Below are 13,308 nucleotides of genomic sequence, written 5' to 3' on the forward strand. Positions count from 1 at the left end.
CAAGACTGGTCTTACCTTGTTGTGTTCTCACCTACTGCAGATAATCATTCTCAGCTTTACCACAAATCAGGCTCATGGTGAGGGCATTACATTGAGAGTTGAGTAACCATTTCTGTCTGTGAGAGACAACTGTTCACTTAAAATATTTTAAAAGGTTTATTAAAACCTTAACAAAAACGACTAAAAAAGGAAAAATTGCAGCACTGAAAACCACCTCCTTGGCTACCTACCACAAGGCCAGGTCACCTTCAAGGTGGATGCTCAGGCTTTTATACTCCCCCAGCCCCTCTCAAAGTCTATCAGTCAGCTCTTCCTTGCCATTTATTGGTGGAGATTCTTTCTTGTAACTTGATTGCAGGCCAGGTGTTGCCATTCCACACCCCCTAAGCATCAAGCTTTTCCATTTCCAGCTGTCCCATGTAAGGGGCACCTGTGCACACTTTCTTTCTACCTGCCCTAGACAACCCAGACTGTCTGATAGCAGCAATAGAGAGGGGGGGAAAGAGAACTGTGGGGAGAACAGAGGACATCTAAACTACAGTAACATAACTATACATCAATAAAGCTTCACATAATATTCACACAATAGTTACCTCTTAATTACGAGAGCCAATCATCTCATTATCCACCTATGCCATGCCCAAGTTAGTTTTTTTTCTTAGTAGCTCCTTAAATGTCCTTAGCACAAGGTGTGGTTGGATGTTTAGCATTAATACTGGACCTCAAAGAATTTAGATAAAGTGCAGAGGATTTTTTCTTCTGGGGCATTCAATTATTTTTATATTTTTACTATGAAATGTCAAAGGGATAGATGGAATTAGAATACTGCCTAAATGAACCTGTGTCTCATTTGTGAAACCAAGATAGCCATAATTTTAACTAAAATATTTAAACCAACTTCCCATAATTCAATTTATTCCATAGTGAAAGGAAAAAAACCCCAAGGCTGTAAGGCTCTTGTCAGTACATTTGCATGCTAAACTTACTGTTTGCAAAGAAGCTGCAGAGAAGAGCCTTGGTTTTGTCACCTTGCTAAAAGATCTGTTATTATAAGTGTGCATCTCACAGTGCAAAATATCATGCTGAAAAGGATGATAGAGGCACACATATATGCAGTAGCATATAGAGCACTTTTTGCCTTAGTTATCTTTAAATAAATATAGATTTGAATGCTTCCAGGTTAAATCAAGATATACTATGTGTATGTCAGTTTTTGTAAACAATGAGCAAGCAGAAAGGTGCATTTGTTGTTTTTTGCACATAGTATGCTATCCTTGGCATTTTCATGTTTCTGCTCCTCTCCTTTCCTGCCTCACATAGGAAGAATTACTGCTTATTTCTATTTACAGACCGTTAAAATACACAGCTGTTAATTCTTAGCTCATGATAGGTGCTAACATTCTGTTGGCAAGACATTTGCTAGTTAACAAATAACCAAATGTGATTTTAAAGGTTCCTGTTGCTGGGTTTGCCCCAGAAAACAGCCACTTTATAAGAAACACCTAACAATTTACAGAGAAGGAAAAATAAAGTAAGCATCTTGTTTGACTTTCAGTGCGGGCCAGTCTGCTATCTTACATACACATGCTCAGACTTCAAAACTTCAGGGATATGTGACCTTGGCTTGATTAGCCTTTATTTGTAAATACTTCTGGGGAAGCATTGAAGGGGATGATTAGCACTAGACAAATCTGAGGGAAATCTAGAATACATTCAGAGAGTATATTTGCTCTAACTCACTGCTTAGCACGACTCATTCCTTGCAGGTTTTCCATGCTTATGTTATTTAAGAAAGGCATCACAGCTATGAAGTTAAACTGACTATTTTGGGTATTTTTATAACAACTCAAATTTAACAATTCCCTCAAGCTAGGAGTTTCCCACACACCCATTTGATATCTTGGTCATCTCTCAGCTAATTGTTGAATTATCACATGAAGAAATTTTCTTTTTCTGTTTCTAATTTCATTTCATATGTTTTACATGTAGCAGAGAAATTGAGTATGATCAGACATGCTACTGTTGTAATTCTCCTCAATTGCCACAGTTTTTAATGCAACAAACATGAATTAACAGACAGGTATATCCTGGGATGGAAGAAGGTGAACTGAATGACTCCTTCAACTGACAGTAGCATAGAGTTCAATCAGAAATTTTAAATGGACATTATATTTCTGTGCAAAAGTAGTTGCTTTTTGGAATGCTGTTAGATTTGCTTCAATGCAAATATTACTACATTGTAGTAGTTAGCTACAATACTGTTGGTTTGGCACAGTAACAGCATTCAACACAGGAATGGCTTTACCAGGTGAATAATGAGAATAATCTCATGCTGCAAATGTGTGCTTGTACTGCACAAAATATGAGCAATGGCCTGGTCTAAAGCAAAGCTGAAACCACAAAAAAAGCTTCTCCCCTGTTCAGTCCTGCTTCCTTCCCCACAGCAGGATGGCATGGGGCAGTTCCAGCCCCATCCTGCCACCCCCAAATGCATTCGGGACTTCAGTTTCTCCTGTTGCAGGTGCAGAATTAGCAAAATTAAAGAACTGTAGAAGCAGTGAAGAAAAAAGCAAAACATTGGACAGCAGCTGAAATAATAAACAATGGAAGGTGTCTTTTGCACTAATCAGCTCAATTAAGTTACTCCTCCTGTGGAACCTCCTATGTGGCAGAGTTTACTCTGTTCATCCCAGCAAGGATCCTGCCCCTGAAACACTGGCACTGGCATGGCTGAGCTATTTCTGCTGGGTAGGGGCTGAAGATGACTCTGGGACTCAGTGCTTGAGCCCTGACAGTTCAATCAGCCCTTGTTCTTAATGTCTACTCAAGGTAGGTTTCAGACTCCTGAGAATGTCTTCTCTCCTACCTTATTCAAGCAAATCCTATTTACCAACAATAAAATAAAATGTTTTTAACAGCACCAACACCTACCCCACCTTTAACCTTTTGAAGAAATATGAATTTGCCATTAAATTTGCCTCCTTTTCAAAGGAGGACCTCAGAGGAAAGTCTGCTTTTCAACAGTGCTGCCTGTGACACTGAATCCAGCTGCTTCAGATTTCTCAATTATTTTTTCGTAACTCTGGCACACCTTTGAGAACCTAACCAAATGTGCTTGCACAAACTGCCCCAGTAGGGCCACCACGAGCTCCTGCAGTGTCAGTCTCCTTGCACAACTTTCCTGTAGGCTGTGTCTTCTCCTTCTTCAACATGGAAATCCAGAGACAGACTAGAGATCTCTACAAAAATCTGTGAAAGAAAATTTAACGAAGCCGATGTATTTTATCTCTTTTCTCCCCTCCAAAGGCTTTGCACACATCAATGCTGCTGTGTTTCCCTTGCCTGTGCTGGTAGAGCTCAGTATTGACACAAATATTTATTTCCTTCTCTCAGCATGGGGACAGTGCTCTGCTGCTGCAGAGTCCAAATACAGGAGTCTTCTGTCTGTCAAAGATTTCACCTTTAGAACAGTGTGAAGAAACTAAGATCATAGGAAGTTTAGAAATGTGTTTCTTAGGAATGTCTTGCTGGAAGTCATGGGATGCATATGAGAACAGTTTGTAGAAAACACAAATGGGTGTAAATGAAAAGTATCAAAGAAGGTTTCTGCATTCTCCTGTGTGTTCTAGGCAGCTGTGAAACAGAACTAATAAATATCTGTTACCAAGTGACAGCTCCCAAACTTACAGGTACTTACTGAAAGTGCTAAACAGTCCAAAAAGACTCAAATAAAACCAGTTTCTCTGTGCTAATTGGCCAAGTCACAGTTTTAGCAGTCAGCTCCTGACACAAGTCAACAGCAAAATCAATGTCTGCTGCCTGAAGATGCATAAGTGACAAGGTCTTCTCAGGAGGTTTAAATCAGAAAGAAGCCTGTGCTCCTAATTACATTTCCCTCAGAATTCAGCAGCACTTTTTCTCTGAAACTCATCATGGCTGGTTCTCAATTTTAAATATATGCAAGGACAAAAGAAAAAAAGTGGTTCTTTGAGGTGGTAAAAATTGGAAATTATTTTAATGTCTACTGAAATTTGATAGAGTATTGAAATTATTTTGTGGAATGCTTAGATCTCTCAACTTATTCTGACTCCTCTTTTCCCAAACTTGACTTGTTTACTTGGAATTACTCATCAGAAATTTTTTTCTCTTCACTCCTGACGTGTACTAGCACCACCACTAAACTAACACATGAGTAATGGAATCTTTGTGAGAGAAGAGTGTGAAGTCTGACCTTTTTTCCTGTGATCAGATAGTAGTTTCTTTCTTAAAGTCCTGCTTACTACTTGGGTGAATCTCATGTCTTACATGACAGTTGTCATTACTGAGCTCTAATGTGCCTGCTTCATTAGCATATTTTGTTCTGCTGACTAAATATTAATCATAGGGAATAATTTGTCCTGAGGGGAACATGAAGACTTGTTTTGCCTACAGCTACATTCTGCATTTGAAGTTCAGAAGCCAAGGAGTTACATTCCCACTTAACATTCAGGCTGACCCTTTCAAATAATCCTTGGTGGTTTCCATTTGCACAATTGTTGATACAAGTTTTTATTTCTGAAGCTTTACAATGGAAGTGGCATTTTGGTCCTATTTTTATACATTACAGGAAGACTAAGAAAAAAGGGAAAATTAAATATCCTAAACCATAAAAATTTCTTCCAGAAATCACCTTCGTTTTCCAGATTTGTAACACTGAAAATCTGAGCCATGAAAACTTCACTTTCTCAGTACTATGGGCACTCTCCATGGTGGGTGTTGGTGTTGTGTGATTTGGGTCAGGTCTGGAAAAGAAATTCTGCCCCTGAGACTACTGAAACAGGAAAAAAAGGAGAGTTCTGCAGTTTAAAATACTTAGTGTTTTCTTTGTGTATGATTTTATATTTTCTCTTTCACATTTCTTCTGAAGCCTGAGGTTGTACTGCCAGCCTCCTGTAGATTTGCTTGGCCCACGAGGAAGGAGATGCCATGAAGTATCTCCTACAAACACAGGATCCTACATTCAGTGCTAGAATTCTGTTTTTCAGATCAGATATGGCTATTAGGGCTGTTTTGATTTTGTACAATACTGAGAATAAACACATTAAAAAATTCTGACTTTGCTTTCTGATTTATTTGGATATGATAGCATTTGCCTTAATTTCATATGAAAAATTTGCATTGACATAAAATAATTTATATTTAAATCAGTACTGTAACTGCTACTTAATGATAATTGAAATGTCCTATTATTTACATCAAAGTAGATACTTCATTATAATTAAACAGCTTAGCATTTTTATATGAAACTGATATTTGCTAAATTACAGTAGGAAATTCCAACTGCTATATCACATTATAATATTTTGGTAGCAGTAATGAATATTGATTGTACATAAATAACTTCAGCTAAGTAATGGATGTGAAATCCTTTCTTTTTCCCTGCAGATGTGCAATGGTTTAGAGCAGCCCAGGAAGCAGCAGCGTTCAGACCTCAATGGCCCAGCTGACAATAACAATCCCCCCGAGGTGGGTACCTGGGGCTGCCTGCCTTCCTGCAGCCAGGCTTCCAGCAGGGAAAGCAGCTCTCACAGTGTCAGCCTTCTCCCTCTCACACACACAAACCTAAGCTCCCTTTCTTTTCCTGAACTGACAAGAAGTACCATATCTGCCTACTCTGAAAAGGCTTTGAACTATACCCATGAATTTTTGCTGCCTCATTCATTTTATGTAACTGTCTATGGCATGTACTCAAGCCTAAAATTTTCTGATGCCATGCAGAGTAGGGAGAACACTTCAGAACTTCTCTTTTTGTGTTGCTGGAGTGCAAAAGTGGCATCCAAAAGAAATAATGTTCTGCTTGCATGCCTCCCCCGCCCCCTCCCAGTGTCAGTCCTGGCTTAGTCAGCTGTGAAGAGACACAGTGATAGACAGACCTGCTCTTGTCACTGAAGACTGGAGCAAAGAAGGCATCTGAGAATGCAGAATGAGTTATGCTTGGGGCTAGACACAATGAAATGAAATTGAGACTTAAAAGCAGAAGTCTCTTATCTCAAAACCATAACATATTTAACCTGTAGCCTGTTGTATTAATGAAGAGGCACATTTCTAAAGCCTTTTCCCATAATGGAGAAATCAGCCTCTTTCCTGGAAATGGGAAGGACTAAGGAGGCTGGCAAAAGACAAAGAATGGAAGGCCTGCATCTGTTCTGGGGACAGTAGCCTAAAGAAGAGCTCTGTTATGGCCCCTGCTAAGATTAAGTGTAATTCTATGTATTGAGCAGTCAGGGACAGTTCTTTTCATTCATTGGCCCAGAATCTTGCTTATCTGTTCTGGGGACATGAGCCTAAAGAGGAGCTCTGTTATGGCCCCTGCTCAGATTAATTCTATGTACTGAGCAGTCAGGGACAGTTCTTTTCATTCATTGGCCCAGAATCTTGCTTTATAAAACATTGTTAAATGTACTTTATTTGAAATTTGGCATATCACTAATAGGCAATGTGATCTAGTAGGCAACTGATTGTATTGGGAATTGCTGGTTTGTACTGTTCATTTGATATCAGACTTCCTAGGCCATTTTCATGGTCTTCCCCCTGCCTCCCTTATTTTTTTTTTTTGTTTGGTGGGACCTTCAAGTACTTTGAGACTCCTAAGTACAGAGCACTGTGTATGTTAGGTTGGGTTATTGACTGTAATGTAATGTGTTCAGTGTGCTAAACAGTGCCTATTTCACTGTTCACTTCATTGTGTGAAAGACATTTTGTTACAGCTATACCACTTTTATTTCTCGACAGACAAAGAAAGTGTCTTCCTTTCCAAGTTTTGTGGATGGTAAGTTTGACATCATCCATAATTAAGGTAGGATGAAGTGGAAGCAAATACTTTGATATATATAAAGGATCACAGTTCTAAAAACCAGTGAAAGCCAAGAGAACACAGCTGAGAAGTTTAAGTATGGAAGTATTTAAATTTTTCACCCTCCTTATGGCAGTGGGAGCCCAGTGGTGATAAAAAAGGAGGAGCAGGTAGAGTTCCCAGGGGGATTCAGTTGAAAATTGAATGGCTACAAATCTGAAAGATGTTAAAAAGGGTGTAACAATGGGCCCCAGCAGGAGGTTTATGAATGTGTAAGAGCACTGTGTTCTTCAGGGCCGATTATTGACACCTGGAACCTCAGTTGTCAACACAAATGGAAAGTTTCTCCTGAACTGACCAAACAATGGTAATCCAATGGTTCAGGAGACCAAAGCTTGCACATGTTTCTTCCATCTCTTCTACAGTGCTATTACATATATGCTATTTGAAGAAAAATACATCAATTTATTAGCACAAGCAGGTGGACAGAATTAAAAGAGGGTTGTACTGAAAAACATTACCATTCTCTGATTCACAGACAGCTGAAGAACCTTTTGTAGGGAAAATGCACATAGCTCTTCCTGCAAAGAAAATGACTGCACTGTAAAGTGAGAAAAGACACTATGACATTTTCAAGAATCTGATCCCTGAGATCTGCCATGAACAGACATAATAGAAGTCTTAAAAGAATGTGGAAAGCTTAATTTCTAATGCCATTCTCAACTCAGGGAAAGCTTGATACAATATAGAATAATATTAGGATATCCAACACATTTTTCTTTTATTCCCTGGTCTCACCATCTTGGCAAGCATTTTCTGTTTCAGTAATTTACTTAAAGAACTAGAACAAATGGAATGTTCAAAGATTGTCCCTTCAGGTTGACACCTGAGGGATATTACATGGAACACTTGGCATGTGCTGACTAACAGGCCCTACACAGAGGTACATTTAAACACATTCCTCAAGAGGGGCAGAGACAAGAAAGCAAGCTGCTGCTTTGTAATAAGCATCTGCTGATTGCATAGTGGACAGGCATAAAGCAAGGCCAGCATGCACAGAACTTTAAAGCAGGCGAGACAATTCCCCCCTCACGGCGCTGCAGATGCAGCTGCACATTTTCATTTTACTGGGATAAAAAGGTTGTATCTTTTTTCTTTACATACCAGTCAGCTCACTACTCTGCTGGAAAGGGGTCAGGATACCCTTTACATAATATAATGCAATACCTTTTTTTAGTTCAATCCTTTTGCCTGCTCTGATTTTTTCTGTAGTGGCACAGTATGTGAGGATAAGCTGTCTATTAGGCTTTTTCAATTGCAGGTATTATATAGCATTGTCTAATACAAATAAATACATGGCTCACTAGGAGCTTATGATAGCTTCCATGACTGCTCTCTGAACTCAGAGAAAAACACAGTTTTTATTTTTAATTTGTATGTAGAGTCCCAAAAAGTACAGGACCCTTCTGCACATAAGAAAAGATTCTGGCAGCTAACACTGCTGTTGTTCCCTGAGCTTTGACAGCAATACCACAATCACATTCTGGTTAAATTCCTATTCAGTTTTAAAGCACTTTCAGCATGACTCCTTAACTACAGTAGCTATATCTATATTTCTATTGATACATAATATTTTGATATTCCATGTGAACACAAAAAATATCTTTTAATCTTTCATATCTAAATGTTCTTCACTGTTAGAATTATTTTAGTAGTAGTACCTCCACTACATACTCATAGGAGTAATTAGTTCTATGTTCAGTGGTTCTGGCTTTCCTGCACTCTGTCCTATCACCATAAATCTTATTCCCTTACACAGTAACAAGCACGATGAACTAAAGAAGTCAGTCAGAATATGGAAGTACTAGATAGACATTCTGGAAGGCCTGTGTCCATTTACTCCTTATGAAAAATCCGCTGCAGTGCCACACATCAGTGACTTCTGATAGTTCAGCAGGAAACTGAACTTCTGTGCTCAGAGTGCAGTCTCTAAATACTGTCTGAATCCTTGGCTTACATGATGTTAGGCAGATGTAAAAATGCATTCTTACCAGATTAATTAATTCAGTTATGCTAATTATTGATTTTTTTGGGGTTGAGTTTTCTTTTTTTCTTATTTAATGAATATAAATATTAATTAAAAATGTTTAGACATAGTTTATTTAGTCTACAAATATCTTTATACTTGTCACAGTAGTAGATCATCAGAAAACCAAGTAATCTCTATTGCCTTGACAAGTGCAGAAATTTGCAGTTAAAATTTTTCAGAAATAGTTATCTAATGTTTAAGCACCAATATTCAACATAAAATTCCAATCTTTGCTCACATCAAAGTAACCTTCACGTTTGAAACCTGTTCCTTCTTCCCTTCCTCATCAGTAAGCCTTTGCACATGCTTGCAATCAAGGGCATGCTTAAGTGCTCTGATGAGCTGGGACCTCAGCCAAGTCTGCATTTTTGCATTATTTAAAGCAGGCAGAGATAAGGGAAGAAAACACCCAGGTGACCCAATCTGACCCTGGCAATTTTCAGCACCATCCCATCCTCCCAAGAGATGTCTTGTTTTACCTGACAGTTGCTTACATTGTCCTTCATGATGGGAAATGTATGTTGGAAATGTTTTCTGCCCAACATGTCTTTTTTTTTTCTCTATTATCTACTGCTGTAAGCATTTTCTGCATGCTGCTGATTTATACATGATGTAGCTGACTGTTGCTAGTATAATGATTCTGCAAAACATCATTTTTTAAAGCTATGAAAAGACAATCAATGACATCCAACCGGAAAAGCCCCCCTCTTTATCCAAATAAATAACATTATAATTATAAAATTGCTTAACACCCTAGATTGTTTCCGTGCTCAAGAATTTTTTCATATGATTTAGTTAAAAACATCATTGCTGTCACAAACAACCAAGACATGAGAATAGGTGTTTTTTTCCTTTGTAGCATCCATAGGTTGCACAGACCCCAAAGATACCCTGGGCATTTTGCTCGATGTAATAATGATTGTATGAGAATTTGCACAAAGAATTGCAGTTTTACTTGTCTTCAGACACAAACATTTCAAGAAAATTAATCTAAATTACCTTCTAAGGGAGTTTACTTAAACTGATTTAAACATGTGGGTAAGCCTATTTCAGAGTTAAAGCAATCTTGATTTAATTTAGCCTCATTTACTTAGCCCGAAGTGAATGAAAGAAAACAAAATTAAAGCTACTTTAATTTTGAGTGAGTGTGTTGATGCAGGTATCTAATGAAGTTTTGCTACCTTAACATTAAATTCACGTCCTTAATTAATTTCCCTCTCTGCTGCCCTTGAAACAAGATGTCAATATCATGCAACATGAGTATTTTGTTGTATGCTGGAAGAAGTACAGATGTATGAGACTAAGACAAATGAATAACACCATCAGAAGAGGCATCATATAAAATAAATCATCCATCTGCTGAAAAACATAATGGTACAGAGATGTAAGCCAACAGGAGCAGTGATACAGGAACAGAGTTCTTCTGGAATTTTCATTTTCTTTGATTTCTTTTACTGAATTAAGCCCGCAAGACTTGGCCTTTATGAAGAGTTTCAGCAACTTCTAAATTACTGGCATCTCAAAGATTTCTTTGAGGGTTTTCATACTTCTAGTGGAGATTGTCAAGATATTTTTTTATGCTTTCCTAATACTTCAAAAAATTTTAAATTCCACAGAATTCTCTTCTGAGTTATAATGAAGATCTAAACCATTACTGGATTTGTACAGATGTGAGCTAAATCAAATGTGTTCTGTGGTATATAATGAAGATTAAAACTATGATGTTTGATAGCAAACCAAATACCTCCAATTTGTATGAGCATTGTTGGTTAATGTCAGGTCTCTGAAGAGTACAGGACTGGTATCAATATTAATAACTGTGTTTATATACCTGGAGTCCTGAATTACAAAGACTGTGGGTTTTTGCTGGGGGCTGAGATTTCTGGCAGGTGGATTTGAGATCTGCAGGGATGAATAAGTGTCAGCAACACTGCCTAAAGAGAAAAGTCACTCCTTTTGATCATGTTTATATTCTGTTGGAAGACTTTTGCTAAATTAGAATGGGAATATGAAGGATAGGATAGCTCACTGAAAGATGTATGTGTCAACCACTACTTCAGTACATTTAATCAGCATAGCATACCATGTATTCTTTCCTCATAATAATCTTCCACATTGACTTGATTATAAATAAATTTAATACCAAACAATAAGCGTGTTTTAAAATTAACATTCCCCTTTAGTGTCATTTTTCTCCTGACACAAGATTTTTATACTTTTTAAAAAATGTATTAGAAGGTCATGAAGTGGATCTAGCTCAAAGCACATTTCATTTATAAAACTGTTGAGGCATAAAAAACCTCAAGAGATTTCAGCCAAACTCTGGAATGACTGTTCTTTACTGTCAATCTAATCAAGTTGGATGTAAAGCTTTACAGCTGAATAAAGAGGATGGTGAACACAGTCCCAGTATTAGAAAGGTTGTTCAAGCCTCAATATCATTTATTGAATTTCTCATCTCCCCACTCCTTAGAAAGGCAGTAACTATAAATGCCTCCTGTCAGTTCCAGGACCTTGTGAACCTGAGGACCTCATTGATGGAATCATCTTTGCAGCCAACTACCTGGGCTCCACCCAGCTGCTGTCCGAGCGCAACCCTTCCAAAAACATCCGCATGATGCAGGCCCAGGAGGCTGTGAGCCGTGTCAAGGTAGGGCATCTTTCTGGGCTGGAGGATACTCTCTGATCCTTTAGCAGCTGATCCCTCAGTGGTGCAGGATCTGCAGCCTCAAACCTCTCCTGAGGTGTAGTGAGGTAAGTGTAGATCAGTATTGTAAACACAATTCGTTTACAGTGCTTGCTGTAAAAATTCATACAGCAAAATAGAAATTATTCTGGAGTCTATTCAAAAGTCTTTGGAAGCCGTTTATCAAATTCAAGTATGAGAAACAAATTGCAGATTGCAATTAGAAAATATTCCAGTGGCAAAGCACTGGGGTATTTGTTTGACTGTGATTTTACTCTTCTGTTATTACTTCCTTTAACTTACTACAAATTGAGAAAATTAGTCTCAATATTATTACTTATATTTTTACTTTTTTAATACAAGAATATTCATTGCTATTGTGTTTGGATTTGATATTATTTACAGTGAACAGTTTCTTCTTTGTGAATAATGTATCATAGACTGCTTCATACAGCTGTGTAAAGAAAATAGTATTTTGGTTAAGAACCTAAGTAGTAGATTTTTATTTTAGAAGTTATTTTACCTGTGCTGTAAATATCTCATCTGAATAAACACACTGTTAGAGGCAGATTTAAATGCTAGGAGAAAAAGTATGTGCATAGTCAATGAAGTATTTAATTGCTAAAATTTGCATGGTTTTGAAGGAAACAAATTTGGAAAGGCCACTTACAAGAGATTGTCATGACTGATGATTGATTTAGCATTTAGAAAGAAGTGGAATGCAAGAAAGGTCCAGTTCCTTAAACTTTCCAAACCTTTCTGTTTCTATTTAGCATATTGTGATATCTATCTCAAGCTAAGAAAGGTCCAGTTCCTTAAACATTCCAAACATTTCGTTTCTATTTAGCATATTGTGATATCTATCTCAAGCTACAGTAAGTAATTGTTGATTGCAATTAACTCCCTAAAAACTGCTGTATGTATTAATACCAACCCCAATCTGTCAGGGGTACCTGACTACTCTAGACAGTCATGGCAGGGGGCTTGAGCTGTATTTTGTTCAAGAGTTACATGTAGATGTGTGATTAACATGGAGACAAAACCTTGGGTTTAAGATGCATGTGCTGCCATTTTTGACCGCTGTAAATTTGGCAGCATAAGTGTTGGGAGCAGCTGATAACAGAGAACACTTTGGTACCAATTATTTTGTAATCAATTGTGAATGTGCACAATGCCATGAAATCCAATTATGCTTGAGAACTGCATAAGATATAAAACAAATCTTTCTCTCTTGCACATCATTCCCCCAGTGCTCCCAGTTTTTTAATTTTCAGCAGTCTGGATTCACAGTCAAAGTTTCCCTGACTTCCCACACGGTGTTTTCTCTTTCCCTTTGTGTACATCTGTCTGCATTCTTTTTTTTATGCTACTCCTCAGAGGATGCAAAAGGCGGCTAAAATCAAGAAAAAAGCGGTGTGTAAACTGTTTTTCTTGAATGCTAATGTTTACTTACATTTTTGTTGTCCTTGTTTTCCATGGAGTGTCATGTCTTTCATTACAGATCCTCAAAAAGTTGTCATTTTGGTTTCTTCTTTGGTCTGCAGTAGAATAGTGAATGGAATAAAATGAACTCATTTTCTTCATTGTTCATTTGCTGGAGTGCCTGTCTGCTGCCCTTCTCCTGTTGAATACCTGTGATTTGTTTACTCCAGATGTACAGCCATTGTGATCTGGGAGATGTTTTTGAATGTAATGCTTATT

The 13,308-nt window shown here is 37.8% G+C and overlaps 1 protein-coding gene across 5 annotated transcripts in view; it reads left to right on the top strand.

Moving 5' to 3' along the window:
* Nucleotides 1-13,308, top strand: part of APBA2 (amyloid beta precursor protein binding family A member 2) — an 85,051-nt gene that overhangs the window by 52,640 nt on the left and 19,103 nt on the right. For 4 of the 5 annotated variants that reach the window (XM_039723205.1, XM_039723206.1, XM_039723207.1 and 1 more), the window contains 4 exons: nucleotides 5,425-5,505; nucleotides 6,772-6,808; nucleotides 11,426-11,571; nucleotides 12,985-13,020. In XM_039723205.1, the coding sequence (XP_039579139.1) occupies nucleotides 5,425-5,505; nucleotides 6,772-6,808; nucleotides 11,426-11,571; nucleotides 12,985-13,020 (300 nt within the window). The remainder of the gene's footprint in view (nucleotides 1-5,424; nucleotides 5,506-6,771; nucleotides 6,809-11,425; nucleotides 11,572-12,984; nucleotides 13,021-13,308) is intronic. The other variant, XM_039723209.1, reaches the window with a different exon arrangement.

Source organism: Passer montanus, unplaced genomic scaffold (genome assembly GCF_014805655.1).
Source record: "Passer montanus isolate IOZ18808 unplaced genomic scaffold, ASM1480565v1 scaffold5, whole genome shotgun sequence".
In the NCBI taxonomy this organism is placed as follows: Eukaryota; Metazoa; Chordata; class Aves; order Passeriformes; family Passeridae; genus Passer; species Passer montanus.